Source organism: Bacillus rossius, chromosome 5 (assembly GCF_032445375.1).
Source record: "Bacillus rossius redtenbacheri isolate Brsri chromosome 5, Brsri_v3, whole genome shotgun sequence".
In the NCBI taxonomy this organism is placed as follows: Eukaryota; Metazoa; Arthropoda; class Insecta; order Phasmatodea; family Bacillidae; genus Bacillus; species Bacillus rossius.
In genome coordinates, this window is record NC_086333.1 from 14,640,459 (window position 1) to 14,657,558 (window position 17,100).

The 17,100-nt window shown below is 36.4% G+C and overlaps 1 protein-coding gene across 12 annotated transcripts in view; it reads left to right on the forward strand.

Moving 5' to 3' along the window:
- LOC134531601 (proton channel OtopLc) overlaps positions 1 to 17,100 on the forward strand; it is a 620,588-nt gene that overhangs the window by 224,940 nt on the left and 378,548 nt on the right. For all 12 annotated transcript variants that reach the window (XM_063367341.1, XM_063367335.1, XM_063367337.1 and 9 more), the window contains one exon: positions 5,172 to 5,289. In XM_063367341.1, the coding sequence (XP_063223411.1) occupies positions 5,172 to 5,289 (118 nt within the window). The remainder of the gene's footprint in view (positions 1 to 5,171; positions 5,290 to 17,100) is intronic.

Here is a 17,100-nt window from a genome sequence, read left to right on the forward strand (position 1 = left end):
GCCCTACAGCACTTTATGATTAGCAGCGATCGCACGCGTTTATCGGAGCTCTCTAGCGAGGAAAATATTTGTAGTGTCTAATGACAAAAAAGCTGTGAACGTTGTATGTAAAGACATTCTGTAGTATATTTAGTATCAGCATTGCACCCGTACGAAGCCGGGTCGGGTCGCTAGTCAAAATATATAAACCACAATCACAAATAAAAATTACCAACAAACAGCATGACCACTACCCAAAAAATTAAAAAAATATATATATTTATCAACATCAACATAAAATCATAACAAAATTATCAAGTTTATACTACATTCCTTAAAAAAACTTCACTCTTAATTAAATGTCTTAAACTTCAAAACTCCAGTTGAAGAATTACTTCTAATATACAATAATATGACTGGATCGCCAAATTTCGCTGCCACTGTCTCAATTTGATTGGCTTTTGGGTTATAGTTGTGTCGAAAGGGAAGATTTCACTGACGTTTCTGTTGACATTGCAGTCACCATCTTCAGGTTACTTTTTACCTACTAGTAGTGTGTAATAGTATGTCCAGCGCCAGACGTCAGGTGGTGGAGCCGGGAGCCGGATTGGATTATTACGTCACGGCGGCCATCTTGTACTCAAAAATTCCTCAAATTCCTCAAAAATGACTTAAAATGTCTCAAAAATTCCCGTTTTGAGGAAAAATATCCCGTTTTAGTCCAAAAATATACCAGATGTTAAAAATGTCCATATAGAGGCTTAAGCATCCATGTCTACAACCTCTGATAAGCCTCTGACGTCATCACGGAATATGTAATCTTAGATTATGACGTCACCGTTGCAATTTCCGTTACGTCCGGCATATTGAAAATCATTATTATCCGATTTTAAAGAAAAATTTTTAAATTTATAAAAAATCTATTTATAAATATTAATAAAAATATTTTAAAAACATACATTTACGGCATGGAGCTCGGAGTCCTCGGTTCGAACACGGTAAGGGCAAAAAAATAAAAATGGCGGTCAATCCTTCCCTCACTGTGGCTGTTGGCAGACTGACCCCCGCCACTTGTTTCATAGCATATTTATCATCAGGAAGTATGACGTCATGTCCGCCATCTTGAAACTTAGACGCCATCTTGGAAATCCGTAATATTTATGTTAGAAAATCGGGAAAAATTCCAAAAAACATCAGATCCTTCCTCCACAGAAGCCACCTACAGACTGACCTACCACAACCAATACCAAGGTATATATCGTTAGCTGGTATGACGTCATGTCCGCCATCTTGTCTTCGTCCGCTGGAGACTGTCATCTTGTTTTCGTCTGTTAGAGTGTGCTGGCGTCATGTTAGTATGTACCTCAGGATATTTTTCAGGAGAAAAGGGTGAATATTTTCACGAAAAGGGACATTTTCTCTCGAAAAGAGACATTTTCCCTCGAAATAGGGAAATTTTGAGACATAATGAGGTCTTTTGAGGTGTTTTCGTCGCCGGAAGTGACGTAATCCAAAATGGCCGCTGTGGATTCCTGGCTCCCGACCCATGATCCGGTGTCCAAGGACCTATTAATCCGAAATACTGAAGTATAAAGGCGGGTGAAAGCAGTCGTGCACCTGGTCGTATGCTGTGTACTAGCTACCCAAAAACATGTCTTAGCATATCAGGTTAACCGAGTCGTTCTTCCTTATGTTTGTGGCGGAATGTTTTCTATCTTATCTATAGAAGGTTCCTTCACACCGTTTTGAACGAACCTTAGCACCGGGCGAGCACTGCGTTGTGCGTGCATGGTTTTACAGACACGTATTTGTACGTATCTGCTCGACTAGTTCTCTCATTGGTAAACAACGGCCAGCTAATAACGCGTGTGTTAGTTATGTATCTAAACAATCATTTAAACAACCTTTCTATGTTTTAGTTTTCTTTAAATTTACTTCGTTGAATGTAGAGAAAATAAAAACCTCCAGCAAAAATAACCTTAAAATCTTTTGTAAAAATACAATAGAAAAAATTTATAAACACAATTTATATCATTGATATTTACAATAAATAAATGTTTTTAGTTATATTAACCAGCATTCAATAACAGCCACTAAAGTATATGATTTAAAAGCACATATATAAATTTTATTTGTATCTATGTATCCATTTATCCATCCCGTCAATTTATGTTGCATGCTGCGCGCGCATCGTACAAATTCATTCTCATAATTTTTTTTTTTCACAACTAGCTTAAAGAAATATAACTTAACTCGACTTGCATAAATACAGTTGAAAATACACTTAAAATAGTTTATAGTTACAATTTCTCTCACTAATATTCACAGTAAATAAATGTATTTAATGATATGAATCAGTATTCAATATCATACAACGAAGTATAAGATTTTAAAGCATATTTATAAAATTTTTATTTGTATGTAACTTTTTTATTGTATGAATCCTTTTTTTATCCTGTAAAAATGTCGTTGCATGGTAAGCGCTTATCGTATAAATTCACTATCATCCTTTTTTTCATAATGTGCTTAAAGAAGTGTAACTTCAAAAAATTCTTACCAGAGAGATGTTACCAAATTGCAGGTATATTAATATTATAATATATTTTTTAATGAACTGCCTAGAATTGTTCTAGTTAAATTTAGTTGTTATATGTTTTTTGTTTGTAAAGCTATAGTATAATTTGCTCTTTCCTAAAAATCTAGTTTTTATGATGAAATATTTCACTTAATATTTAGTTTTATTTTTGGTTAATATTTGTTTCTATTGTAAATTTAAACAATTAGATGAATATTGCTAACTATGCTTAACAGTTATTTATGACCCTTAATTTTTTATAACAATCGGCTTATTGTATAATATTTCTAAACAATGCCAAATAAATATTTTAATACATTTTTTTTTAAATTCAATTTAAAGGTTTTCTCACAATTTTTTGTAGAGCATTGTTATGCCCGAAAAGCGTAATTTTACCCAAAGCTGCATGCAAATAGGCGCATTGTGGTTAAGTCTAGTTTATGTACATCAACAGCAGTAATAATGGTGAAATCCATACAAGCTTTATATAAAATTAAAATATTAATTAAGAAGAGTGTCCAATACATCAATTATGTAATTGTAGGAGTTTACTTTAAACTACACCCTATTCCCTCACTTTCCATCACGCAGAAGTGTAAAACGAGATACTGCTGTATTGCTGGCCACCTCGTGCCTCTCCTCGCTGGCGATGGGCGCCCACCTGTTCGTGGCACTTCACTTCTCCTTTCCTCACTTAGCTTCGCTTCGCGCCAGTGGGAGTCAACCTTGTCACGGCACTTCGCTTCTCCTCTCCTCGCTTAGCTTCGCTTCGCGCCTGTGGGCGTCAACCTGGTGGCGGCATTTCGTTTCTCTTCTCCTCGCTTAGCTTCGCTTCGCGCCAGTGGGCGCCAACCTGGTGGCGGCATTTCGTTTCTCTTCTCCTCGCTTAGCTTCGCTTCACGCCTGTGGGAGTCAACCTTCTCACGGCACTTCGCTTCTCCTCTCCTCGCTTAGCTTCGCTTCACGCCTGTGGGAGTCAACCTTCTCACGGCACTTCGCTTCTCCTCTCCTCGCTTAGCTTCGCTTCACGCCTGTGGGAGTCAACCTGGTGGCGGCATTTCGTTTCTCTTCTCCTCGCTTAGCTTCGCTTCGCGCCAGTGGGCGCCAACCTTGTCACGGCACTTCGCTTCTCCTCTCCTCGCTTAGCTTCGCTTCGCGCCTGTGGGCGTCAACCTGGTGGCGGCATTTCGTTTCTCTTCTCCTCGCTTAGCTTCGCTTCGCGCCAGTGGGCGCCAACCTTGTCACGGCACTTCGCTTCTCCTCTCCTCGCTTAGCTTCGCTTCGCGCCTGTGGGCGTCAACCTGGTGGCGGCATTTCGTTTCTCTTCTCCTCGCTTAGCTTCGCTTCGCGCCAGTGGGCGCCAACCTGGTGGCGGCATTTCGTTTCTCTTCTCCTCGCTTAGCTTCGCTTCGCGCCAGTGGGCGCCAACCTGGTGGCGGCATTTCGTTTCTCTTCTCCTCGCTTAGTTTCGCTTCGCGCCAGTGGGCGCCAACCTGGTGGCGGCATTTCGTTTCTCTTCTCCTCGCTTAGCTTCGCTTCGCGCCAGTGGGCGCCAACCTGGTGGCGGCATTTCGTTTCTCTTCTCCTCGCTTAGCTTCGCTTCGCGCCAGTGGGCGCCAACCTGGTGGCGGCATTTAGTTTCTCTTCTCCTTGCTTAGCTTCGCTTCACGCCTGTGGGAGTCAACCTGGTGGTGGCATTTCGTTTCTCTTCTCCTCGCTTAGCTTCGCTTCGCGCCAGTGGGCGCCAACCTGGTGGCGGCATTTCGTTTCTCTTCTCCTCGCTTAGCTTCGCTTCGCGCCACTGGGCGTCAACCTAGTCGTTACAGTTTACGTCTCGTTTCCTCGTTTAGCTTCGCTTTGCGCCAGTGGGCGCTTATCTCATTAGTGTGCTACATCGAGTCTGTTGACACAAGCTACAAGCTTGCTGATTGCGAAACCCGTAAGTGTTCTAGTTTTAATATGTAGCTAATTGATGTAACATAGTACCACAACGTAATATTTTCGAAAAAAATTTAAGGATTAATTTTTTTTATGTGAATACATGAACAACGATTCTACATTATATTCAAGCTATGTGTTTTAGCACAAGGTTTGACAAACGTATGATTTATTTCTTTATTATTTTTATGCTATACAGTATTACTAAACATTATTCGTGAAATATAAAAATGTGTTTTAATATTGCAAATAATATGATACAGATTTTGTGCAGTACCATATTAAGCAGATGATCGTATTTTATAGTTTAAGGTAATTTTCCTGTTTTTTATTATTGATTAATGTTATCAACAAAGCCCACAACTTTACGGCGTTTGGAAGATTTTGTACTCTTAGTTGGTGAATTTTTAAGGTTAATTATTATGACAAATGCATTCGATAAAAAACTTTTTATTGTAAGGTTAAATTTTTAATGTTAAAGGTCACTGTAAAAATTTATTTGAATACAAGTAAAAAAATATTATTCCTAGTCGAGTAAAGATGCAGTAAAAAAACTGACTCTGCCCCGAACTAAAGAGTTCCTTACCATCCACCTGACACACCTAACTTAACTGCCAAGCCGCAACAGCCTACAAAACAGTGTTATCCGTGCAGTAAGCATGCGTGTTGTATGTTGCAGGACGTCGCTGTTCATCATAATGAGTTTCATCTACGCGAAACTGCTCGTCGTCATCTGCATTGCCTACGTGATCTCTGAAGTAGTTGTGGCGCGAAACATCCCGCTACACTACTACGAGGTAAGTGCCTCACCTCCCCGTCTCTGTCAAAAAAAAATTTACTTCCGAGGAAGTGATAAACAAAAACTCCTGCTTCAATTCTTCGAAATGTATGTATCTTCTCTCATTTATCTTCCAAGAAATTTCATTTTCGAGCCAAACTTTCTCTTCTGTTCCAACAAATTCATCTACAAAGTAGTGATAGTATAATCATTCCGTAACACTCCTGTGAGGTGTAGGCCGCACCTCCCCCTCTCCTCAAAGAAACTTAATCTCCAAATTAGTGATGAGCAAAACATCCTGCTGCATTACTGTGAAGTGAACTCTTCTCTACCCTTCTCGCTTCCAAGGTAGTAGTGAGCGAAACATCCCTCTACACAACTATATGTTAAAAGCCTCTCCTCCCTCAACTCTCTCAAACTATTTATTTCTTCATAGTAGTGATGAGCCAACTATTCCGCTACACTACTAATGGTTGCATTTTTTTCAATCCACTCTTATTTAAACCTCATTTCCAAATTAATGATGGGCAAAATATCACGTAACTCTACTTTGAGTTAAATACCTTTCCTATATTCTCTCTTTCATGTAACTTCATCTTCCAATGGATGAGAAAAAAATGCTACACTACTAAAATATATAAGAAAAAATAGCTATACAATAAATACACATTAGCCTAAAGAAGATTGTAAATTTTTCTATGAGGAGGAGGCATCTCAAAGAACATATCTAAGAACGGAATACACCTAACTGAAAACCGGTTAACTATTTCAGATTGGATTATTATTTTTAATAAATGCACTTATTTGTGCTCTACGCACAAATTTCACCGTATTAGCAATTTTCATTCTACACTAATTTAATCTTTATATCATATGATGGTAGAAGAACCAACTTAAATAAAACTTAAAATGATAAACTCTTTACTTTACTAATGAAAAATATAATAGTTTTCCCAAGCAATTTCAAAAGGTATTTAACACTGAGGTGTATGGGGTACCGTGTGATATTAATATATATATATATATATAAAGAAAAATTAAATGGTTTTTATTTTGTATTAAAGTCTTTACTCGAACTTTTTTTTTTGTTTAGGCGAATATTGCCCATTATCTTTTGTTTCGATAAATTTATTTACAATAGCAAATATGCTTTGTTCATTCAGTCAAGGTAGGTAGCAAATATATTTATTGTTTGCTACTTTAATATTTTAGGATTTTAATTGCGATAGTAATATAAGTATTGGCCATTATTTGCTGGATAATTTAATTCATGGTGGTAACACATATGTACAGCTTTTCTTGTTGAAATAGTTATTACTGGTAATGCTAGAATAACTAAATCTAGGTTTACCCGGGGGTACTTCGCATTATCCAAGTTTGTTGGGTTAAGTTTGAATAATCACTCAAATAAGTTAGGAATTAGCGTTTATCCGTGTACACCTAGGTCTAGCCAACGCTGTTAGGTTAGGTTAAGGTGTTGCGTTATTCTAGAGCACGTGGCACTAATTGCGTGAGTGCCTAGATCCGCGGGTGCCTAGATCCTCCACGCCGCTCAGTGACAGGACGGCGGCCGAGCAGAGTACACGTATGGCGTTCCGTGAACCTTTTTATAAAAGGTTTCAAGAGTTTTTTTTTTCTGTGAAGGGACAGAATTGCTTTCACTTTAAAAAAATACCAGTATTTGCATTTGACATTAATGAATATGGAACTATAAAGTTCTCAAGGAGTCATTTTTCTGTCTGTCGGATAAACTGATTAATATTGAAAATTTATCGCCCAAAAAAAACTTACTGCAACTTGCAAATAATAAATATATTTCAGATGATCAAGGCTATAAAAGGTGTAATTGTAAAATGTGCTACAAATAAGTTTAAATGCAGGGCATTGGGAAAATTTTGCAATTCGAAGTGTCACGGCAATTTGACTCTCAAATAATTACCAATTTATTTGTAAAAAAACAATATTGGTACTATTTTGTAAAAGTGCCATTTTGTGAACTATTTTTTTATAATAATACTTTTGATAATATTTCATTACGAATATTTTCATTAGCATTACTTTAAATAGGTATGTTTATTTAAAGTATCAATGTTTTGTCAATCGTAAAATGCATTAAATTTGAGACCGTTCCCATCTGGTCCCAAACACTCTCTGCAAGCACCAATTCTTTTGCCAAATCACAAGGTAAACACTTGCTTGCCCAGATGTGGCTAACCAGCATATAAAATGAAAATCATATAAAATAACCTAAATACTGAAAACTTTAGAAGATGGCTGAACATTAACAATACAAAAAAAGTACATTTTATTATATTTATCGAAGTGTAAATATGAAACAAATATAGGAAAGGATGAACTTTCAATAAACAATACAAAAATTATCAATCTGATATCATTACTTCTTTCAGGTACAATTTATTAAGTTCGTATATATTTTAATTTAGCTACACAAAATCTTCTTAAAGATATTCTCAACTGTTATATGATTATCAAGTGACTTTATAACAAATTTTTTGAGCGATATGTTCTTAAATCTCGGAAAAATAACACAATATATATTTACAATTAATTTCACGGCTTTGGAGATTTAAGTAAATTATAAGCACAGAAAAAAACATTTACTTTACTTTACCAGGTGCATCACACACAAAAGACCAAGGAAAGGGTGTCAGAAAACATTATTAATAAATTTTACAAGTAAACTTGTACAACAAAAAACATATCAAACATGGAAAAATTACTGGCCATTAAATAAAATAACAGACACAAAAATTTACTAAGCTCTCCAACAACCTCCATACTCTCATACCTCTCTCTCTCTCTTTCTCTCTCTCTTTTATGGCATTGACCAAGGGTGACATCGTCTTGATAGTCCTTGCTGCTCCATACTGAACTGCCTAAAACCCCGAGTATTTAAACCCTTAATTCCACCCTCTCCCCCTCCTATTGCCTTTCAAATTCTCTAGGATGAAATAGAAAGTCTGGAATGGGTACAGAAACTTCTAGAAGATGCTTTACTGTAGTCCAAACAATTATACACATGCGAATCTTCCAGTTGTATTCTTCTTTTTGCTAAGATATATGTTGGTACCGCTGAGATTGAAGCTGTTTTGAAAGGATCGCTCATAAATTTGTTTGAAGGTTTCTGTATTAAACAGCACACAGCAGTAGCCTATCTATGACTTGTGACATCACAAGATGACGATACCACATGGTAAACAGATTAGGTTATGTTTCTCTTGTGTCCTTAAATGTTTTTAATGCAGAAAATTTACAGAAACTATCTCGTGAACAATATACACGGTCACAAAATAATATAAAGTTTTCAATCATTTGGTTTTCCTAACATTACCCATTCAGCATTGGGTAGGCCTAGGTTTACACGCGTGAACGCCGAGTTCAATTTTATTTTAGTGATTATTCGGCCTTTACCCAATAAAAATTTATAATACTAAGTTAAACCTGGTAAATTTTGGTTTAATTCTTCCTCTAGCATTACCCTTAATATATTATTTTTTTCTCATATATAAATTGTAAATGTAGATGGGTAAATCTGGGTGTTTATCGATGATAAGCCTGTGGGGTTTTCTTTAGGGAACTTCTGGTTTAGCGTCCTGCAGTGCGCGTATTACAGTTATTTCGACGTACTTATCGTCTTTTTGTGACCACTGTATGTGGTGTTGTGTATTTTCAGGTAATCAAGGTCCTTTATTAATTTTTATGGTACTTCTTATTTATGTATTTGTACTACTATTCGAGTGATAGGTGTATTGTTTTCTTATAACGTTAGTATTTTTGTATTAGCAAACATCTGCAAAGAACATGTGAGAATAATAATGAAGGTAAATACGATAAGAAAGTTATATTTCGTTTTGTATAAACTCTTAAGAATATTTACAGCAGTAATTAAAAAAATTACTTAAAACGGATTCTTATAGATACATAATTTTTTTTTACGCACAGGAGCCTGACACTATAAATATTTTACAATCTATTTATGCTGAAACATTGTGTCTATCCATATATTAATAATAATTTGACCCATGCCAAAACAGTTAGCACTATTAGAACATAGCTGTAATTACTGTTGGATAAAGTTACATGAGGATAACACAAGTTATAATTGGAAAAAGGTATTTAAATTTCAGCTTTGTTTATTATTTCAACTTTTACTCCATTTGACTTTATACAGCACAAATATACCTCTTCGTCGGGGCGCGTCGTCGAAGACACATAGTTTAAAAGCAAGGTCGGCTTAGTTGCTAGCCATAGTATGTGAAGTGTGCTTGTTATTTGGTTACATTTAATTTTATATTATTGAATGTGGCAGCTTAAAGACTGTGTTCAGAGCAGACTACATTCGTTTGGTAACAATACTAATTTTCGTGTCTGAAACCGGCGCTGCGGCAGTGAAACAAGGCGCGCTGAAGATGCGTCACGGAGACAAACATCGCATGTATGTTTGTGTTGTCTTTGCCTCGGGACTATAAGTGGAAAGATACTTTATCAACTGACATCCGACGCATCGAGAGACTTCAGGCAAGAGCTGCTGCACCTATAAAATACCTAAGCCGTAATAAAATAATTAAAACTAATGAAATGTATCTCTTTGTGTTAGCCTTCATTTTAAAAAAAAAATTACTGGTCTGTTATATGCAGGTTTCTTCGGGATGAAAAATCGTAGCTTCCGTCATATATGTGTATATATATATATATATATATATATATATATATATATATATTTATTTATTTCTGCTTATTAGACCAGGAAGAATATATAACCTTTTTTTTTTAAATTTTACTTACAAAAGATACTACTTTATTTATTTATTTATTATAATTATTTGAGTGCCTACCAACAGTCAGAGCCTTTAACAGGTGGGCACTTAACAAATATTACAAAAAATAACAATAACATTCACAAAACACAATAATAACACAACAATAATATGGGACTACACAAACATAAACTCATGACAAAAGACACTTAAAAAAATATAATAACTAAATTTGTCAATTTTAAATTAATTAATGAAATAACAATAATACATTATTTACATCAGAAATTATCTTAACTGTAAGAAAATTAAGAATTCAAAATGTCTTTCATTGAGATTTTTACCCTTTTGAAAGGGTTTAAATCTTTCAAAATATCATTACAATTATCAGTACACCGTTTTGATAGCTCATTTTTTTATGTGATACGTTCGAAAAGTCGCATTGTTCTATGATTGAATTAAGGAACTCGAAGACCAATTTTGTTTAATATTTCAGTGCTGTGGTAAACATTTATAAAACAATTTATTATAAAAACAGTATCAGAAACTTTACTTCTAAACTGCAGTGTACGCGTGTTCAGGGTTTCAAGGGTTAAGTCATAGTTAAAATCCTGTGAATTATCATCTATTAAATGTTTTTTAAAAATGTATCCAAACAATTTACTTTGTATATTTTCAAGTCTAATTGAGTCAGTGGTAGTTATAGAGTTCCAGACGACAGAGCCATACTCTAATATTGATCTTACTAAGGTAAAATAAAGACTAATTACAGAATCAAGAGAGCTAGCCAAATAAGTTAAATATTTTATAAGCCCTATTATTTTTTTTGCACTTGCAATTAAATTATCCACGTGGTGATGAAAGTAAAATTTTGAATCTAAGAGAATACCTTAGTAGTATGTATGAGGGCTACTGGATCAGGGTCCAGGGTTTGGAGCCTGTGGAGCCGACCGCCATCTTGGATTGTGACGTCACGGCGGCCATCTTGGATGGTTGTCACCTTGACCTTGAATTTGACCTCCAAAATTCGCCAAAATTTGCCCAAAATTCCTCAAAATGAGCCAAAATTCGCCAAAATTTCCATTGTTTTGGAAAAAAATTCCGCCAAAAAATCTCAAAAAATTCCACAATTCAAAAATTAGGATTTCAAAAATCCTCAAAAGTTGTTTTGCCTTAGAAAGAACTCCAAATCCGAAAAACGGCTTAAGAATCCATGTCTAAAGCCTCCGATAAGCCATTTCTAGGAATAAGGATTCCTTGACCGCCATCTTGGATTATGCCGTCACCGGTGCAATTTCCGTTACGGCCGCCATATTGAAAATCTTTATTTATTATCCGATTTTAATGGAAAAAAAATTTAAAATTTATAAAAAAATTCAATTAATAAAATTAAAATAAAAAAATTAAAAATAAAACTTTTACGACACGGAGCTAGGAGTCCTCGGTTCTAACTCGGTGAGGGCGAAAAAAATTTAAAATGGCGACTAATCCTTCCCTCATGGTGACTTCAGGCAGACTGACCTCCCACCACTTTTTTTAAGCATATATCAGGTAGTATGACGGCATGTCCGCCATCTTGAAAATCCGTACTTTGTATGTTAGAAAAACGGGAAAAATTTTAAAAATCATTAAAAAAATTAACTAATTGAATGGAATAATAAAAATTAAATCTAATATTAATTAAAACCACTGTTGCACTTATCTTTACGGTCGCATTCTTGGATTATATAAATGTTTCGTTACGCCCGCCATCTTGGTTGAGTACGATGTCATCGTTACACTTTACGTTACGACCGCCATTTTGGATCCTATTAATGTTGCATGTTTCGTTACGGCCACCATCTTGAAAATCCGAGAGCTTCTGGTTACAGATGAGAAATTGATCTCTGCATGAAGGTTTTTTACTTAATGAGACATGTCATTTTATTCAAGGTTACATTTAATTACTGAATTTCTGCTAGTTAATCAAAACATGCAATATTTTTATCAGGTGGAAATTAAAAAAAATCATTACTCAGTCAAATAATAATAAGGTCTGAGAAATCTGAGAAGCACTAACAGGAAGGATGAACTTCCTTCTCCTTGGAGACTAGCGAAGCCATCCTTCTTTTGCGATCGTTTGTGAGCATCCTGCATCCCGCATAAAAGAAATAAATATTATTTACCTGCAAGCAACACGTGGAGTCATCTGTTAATGAAAAGCAGAACTACTTGCGACAAGTACCTTTACATGAGATAAATTAACTCTCGCTGACGAAATAATTAAAAAATTCTATTCAAGTAATGTTTGCAATTTAAAACTCTTAGTTTTCATCTAACATTAGTCACAGAAGCTATCATGGATCATGGTTTGCTATCTGCAGCTGAATAGGAAGGCAGCCGCTGTAGATATTGTAGCAAGGATTTTGTCATGAGAAGGAATGCTAGACAACATGAGAAGAATGATTGTGTTAAAAACCCACTACGCAAAATGTTAAGCTGTAATCGGTGTAGCAGGTTGTTAACACGAATTGACAGCTAAAAAGACATGGTTGAACATGTAAAGCCAGGTCTACTTACGACATAGAGGACATCGATGGATCTACTAGACTAAAGAAGAGTGATCTGTATTACGACAGTATTTTTCCTTATCCTGAGCGTGATGGTATTAGCTCACCCGATCGTGACGAAGAACATAAATTGAAGGATGCTGATGGCTTCGGGAAGACTGAAACTAATGGAAGTAACAACACTGTGAAAAGTGAGAATACATTCCAGCCGATATTCAGTAGATCCTCCATACTTTGTAAAAATGATGGACTCCTAAAAAGGAAACATGAAGACGATGAAGACACTTCGACATCAACGATATCGAATTCTTACGGTAACATGGGTGAAGACGATGCCTTCTACAGTGATTGCTACAGTGACTCTGAAGCTGGTGACGTGATCGAAGACTGTGCTGAAGCAGCTAAAGCAGTCAAGATCGAAGACTGTGATGGTGTCCTGAGATCAAAACGATGGAAACGACGTGATATATTTAAAAAATCTGATCAAGCTTGTGATGATCACTGGTTCGATGATGAAAGTTACCCTGAGGTTGGTGTTAAAACGGAAGACACCAGAGATCATAATATTTATTATATACATGCAAGGAAGATGGTGGCTGAAGAGATTGATTACGCATCATGGAAAGATCCAAACATATTGGTTGACCGGCTAAGATTGTTGGTGGAATCTGTTCGTAGAGGAAACTACTCGCATATCGAGGAAGTATCGTCCATACTTAAAGAACTGCGGAAAGCTGGCTACATACAATAATCATTTGTTTAACTGTCATGTATGTACAATTGAAAAATAATAGAATAATTTATATTTAAAAAAAGTATGTTTTATTTCTTGTATTCTGATTTCCAACTAAGCCTGTATTTCCGCTACTGTATGTGTGATAATTCCGTTTCCTGTGTGTAATGTGTGTGTATGTTCCGTTTCCTTTGTGTACTGTGTGTACATTCGGTTTGTTCCTGTGTGTACTGTGTGTACATTCTGTTTTTTTCCTGTGTGTACTGTATGTACATTCCATTTATTTCCTGTATGTACTATTTCTTCATTTCGTTTCCTGTGTGTACTGTGTGATCATTACATTTATTGTGCGTAAATTGCGTGTATTAGCGCATACATTGCGTACATTGCGTGTTGGAGCTGATGGAGCATTTGGAGCTGTTGGAGCTTTTGAGCTGTTAGAGCGGTTGGAGCTGATGGTCAATTGAAGCATAGGAGCCAATTGTAGATGGATCTGATGGCGCGAATTGTAGCTCTTGAAGCCAAATGTAGATGGATATGAAGGCACGAAGTGAAGCTCTTGGAGCCTAGCGTATATTGGTGAGATCGAATTCATGACACGAGAACGTACTATAACTCATCGAATTTTTACGATCATATGATCCTCTTTTTTTTTTTAATGTTTTGACTCGTGCATTATAGTAAATGGTTCTTGATTTTACTAGCGTATTATTCCATCGGTTGCATGTAGATAAGCGAGTCCTAGACAGAAGATCGTTCAGTTTGTTACTGTCGTCGACGGTGTAAGGAACACCTAGTTTGTTTCATCTGGCGCATAAGTCGCGTAATTACTTGTTCTTGCGAACTCAATGGCATCTTTACCGACTTTAACGACTAACTTGATGGATGTTGTACCATCGACTACGGGTACCATGACGTCATCGACGACGTTGGTGGAGCAGATCCCTTTGGCAACGACGACGTCAACACTGGAGGAGACTTCAACAGTCACGATACCACCGGCAGAAGAGACTTTAATGCCGGTAGTGTTGGCTGTACAGGAAACCTCGACGAACGCTGTTTTGCCCTTGATGGAGACTTCAATGGATGGAGAATCGTCAACAACTAACGAACATCGATGTCGTTACTGCGACAAGATTTACTCAAACATCAGTAATGCACGTAGACACGAGAAGAGCGAATGTGCTAAGAATCCTCCTCACAACATGTTTGGTTGTGAGAAATGTCAAAAGCAGTTTAGCCAGAAAAGATAATATGAAAACGCACATGAAGACATGCAAAGTTCCTGCTGTGCGGCAGAAAGTAAAGGTTTCGGTGCTACAACGATGCATCGATGTGCATAAGAGTATGTCTGGAAATGGTACTACTGTTGCAACGCCAGTATCTGGATCAGGTCTGAAAGGCTCGTCTTCATCACCACGGTATCCTTGCAGCTACTGTGATACGTCGTTCGCATTTTCCCATGATGCACGAAGACATGAGCGGAGCAAATGCAAGAAGAATCCTTCTCGCATGAAGTTTTGCTGTGATGAGTGCCTTAAATGGTTTACTCGAATTGACAGTTTGCGACATCACGTGAAAAAATGTAAAGGTGAAGTCCGTGCGCCTACTGCTGAACTACCTGCCGACATTTAGACTCCTCGCTTTAGATTGGAGACACGGAAGCGTACAACCAAAAAAACAGATGCGCTGCAACCGATTGCTATGACGTCTGAACATGGAACTAAACCTAAGACTGTGTTCGGAGCATTACAAGTGAACGATAATGGCTTCTACTTGGCGCAGTCTGCATTTCGTGGAACGTTGAAAGATTACTATTATCTAAATACGTTTAGTGAGTCGAAACATATTTGTAATTTTCTTGACAATATCAGACAGATCATAATCTACCAGCTTACTGATGACGTAGCAACAAACGGACCTTTGAAGTATAACTTGTGGTTGGACTGTTTATATGGAAAGCCATATCCGTTCGATGACAAAGTGAAGAAGTGTGCATTCAAGACATCGGCTGCAGTAATTTACAGTTCTGACGATGTGAAGCAAACTGTTAAAAACAGTATCCAGAAACTCTGTCAAGAAGAGGAGGACTATGTCTGTAAAGGTTCTGGTTGGTCTCTGTCTAGTATAAACCGATTGGAGCTAAGAATTAGTCATTTCACGTCTATGCAGGGCTAAATATTTATAAGATTGCTGGCTTTCGCAAGTGATCCTGTAGTAAAATATTGATTATGTAATAAATATTATGTTTGTGAAAGAACTTGAGGTATTTTTATTTTTGAACCTGTCTTTTTTGAGGTATTTTTACATAAAGTTTTTTTTTGTATCGACCAGGGATCGAACCAAAATCGAATCAATCATTACTTGAATGAGTGAATTTTTTGATTAATTTTGGAATTTTTCCCGAATTTTTAGCATTAAATTTACGGATTTTCAAGATGGTGGCCGTAACAATACATGCAACATTAATAGGATCCAATATGGCGGTCGTAACGTAAAGTGTAACGATGATATCGTACTCAACCAAGATGGCGGGCGTAACGAAACATTTATATAATCCAAGAATGCGACCGTAAAGATAAGTGCAACAGTGGTTTTAATTAATATTAGATTTAATGTTTATTATTCCATTCAATTAGTCAATTTTTTTAATGATTTTTAAAAATTTTCCCGTTTTTCTAACATACAAAGTACGGATTTTCAATATGGCGGACATGCCGTCATACTACCTGATATATGCTATTAAAAAAGTGGTGGGAGGTCAGTCTGCCTGTAGTCACCATGAGGAAAGGATTAGTCGCCATTTTAAATTTTTTTCGCCCTCACCGAGTTAGAACCGAGGACTCCTATCTCCGTGTCGTAAAAGTTTTATTTTTAATTTTTTTATTTTAATTTTATTAATTGAATTTTTTTATAAATTTTAAATTTTTTCCATTAAAATCGGATAATAAATAAAGATTTTCAATATGGCGGCCGTAACGGAAATTGCACCGGTGACGGCATAATCCAAGATGGCGGTCAAGGAATCCTTATTCCTAGAAATGGCTTATCGGAGGCTTTAGACATGGATTCTTAAGCCGTTTTTCGGATTTGGAGTTCTTTCTAAGGCAAAACGACTTTTGAGGATTTTTGAAATCCTAATTTTTGAATTGTAAAATTTTTTGAGATTTTTTCGCGGAATTTTTTTCCAAAACAATGGAAATTTTGGCGAATTTTGGCTCATTTTGAGGAATTTTTGGCCGAATTTTGGCGAATTTTGGAGGTCAAATTTAAGGTCAATGTCAAAGGTCAAGGTCACAACCATCCAAGTTGGCTGCCGTGACGTCACAATCCAATATGGCTTTCGGCTTCACAGGCTCCCCACCCTGGACCCTGATCCAGTAGCCCCCAAAACATATTACTTACCTAGATCACGCATTATCTGTATCATGTTGTTGTTTATTGCATAGATAAAATGTTCTTGATATGTTTTCCTAGCATAGGATATTATTTTAATCTTCTTTACATTTAATTTCATTCCGTTGGTTTGACACCACTTAGTTACATTATTTATATCTTCTTGCAACAATATACAATCACTTGGTGTTCTAATGGTACTATATATTTTTAGATCATCTGCATAGAGCAGAGCTCTGGAATGCTGAATAACATTAACTATGTCGTTTATAAAAATTACAAATAAGTAAGGTGATAAGGTTCCACCCTGAGGCACTCCTGACGGTGCATTAAAAGATGAAGATAAAGTGCTACAAACACGAACAACAAAGGAT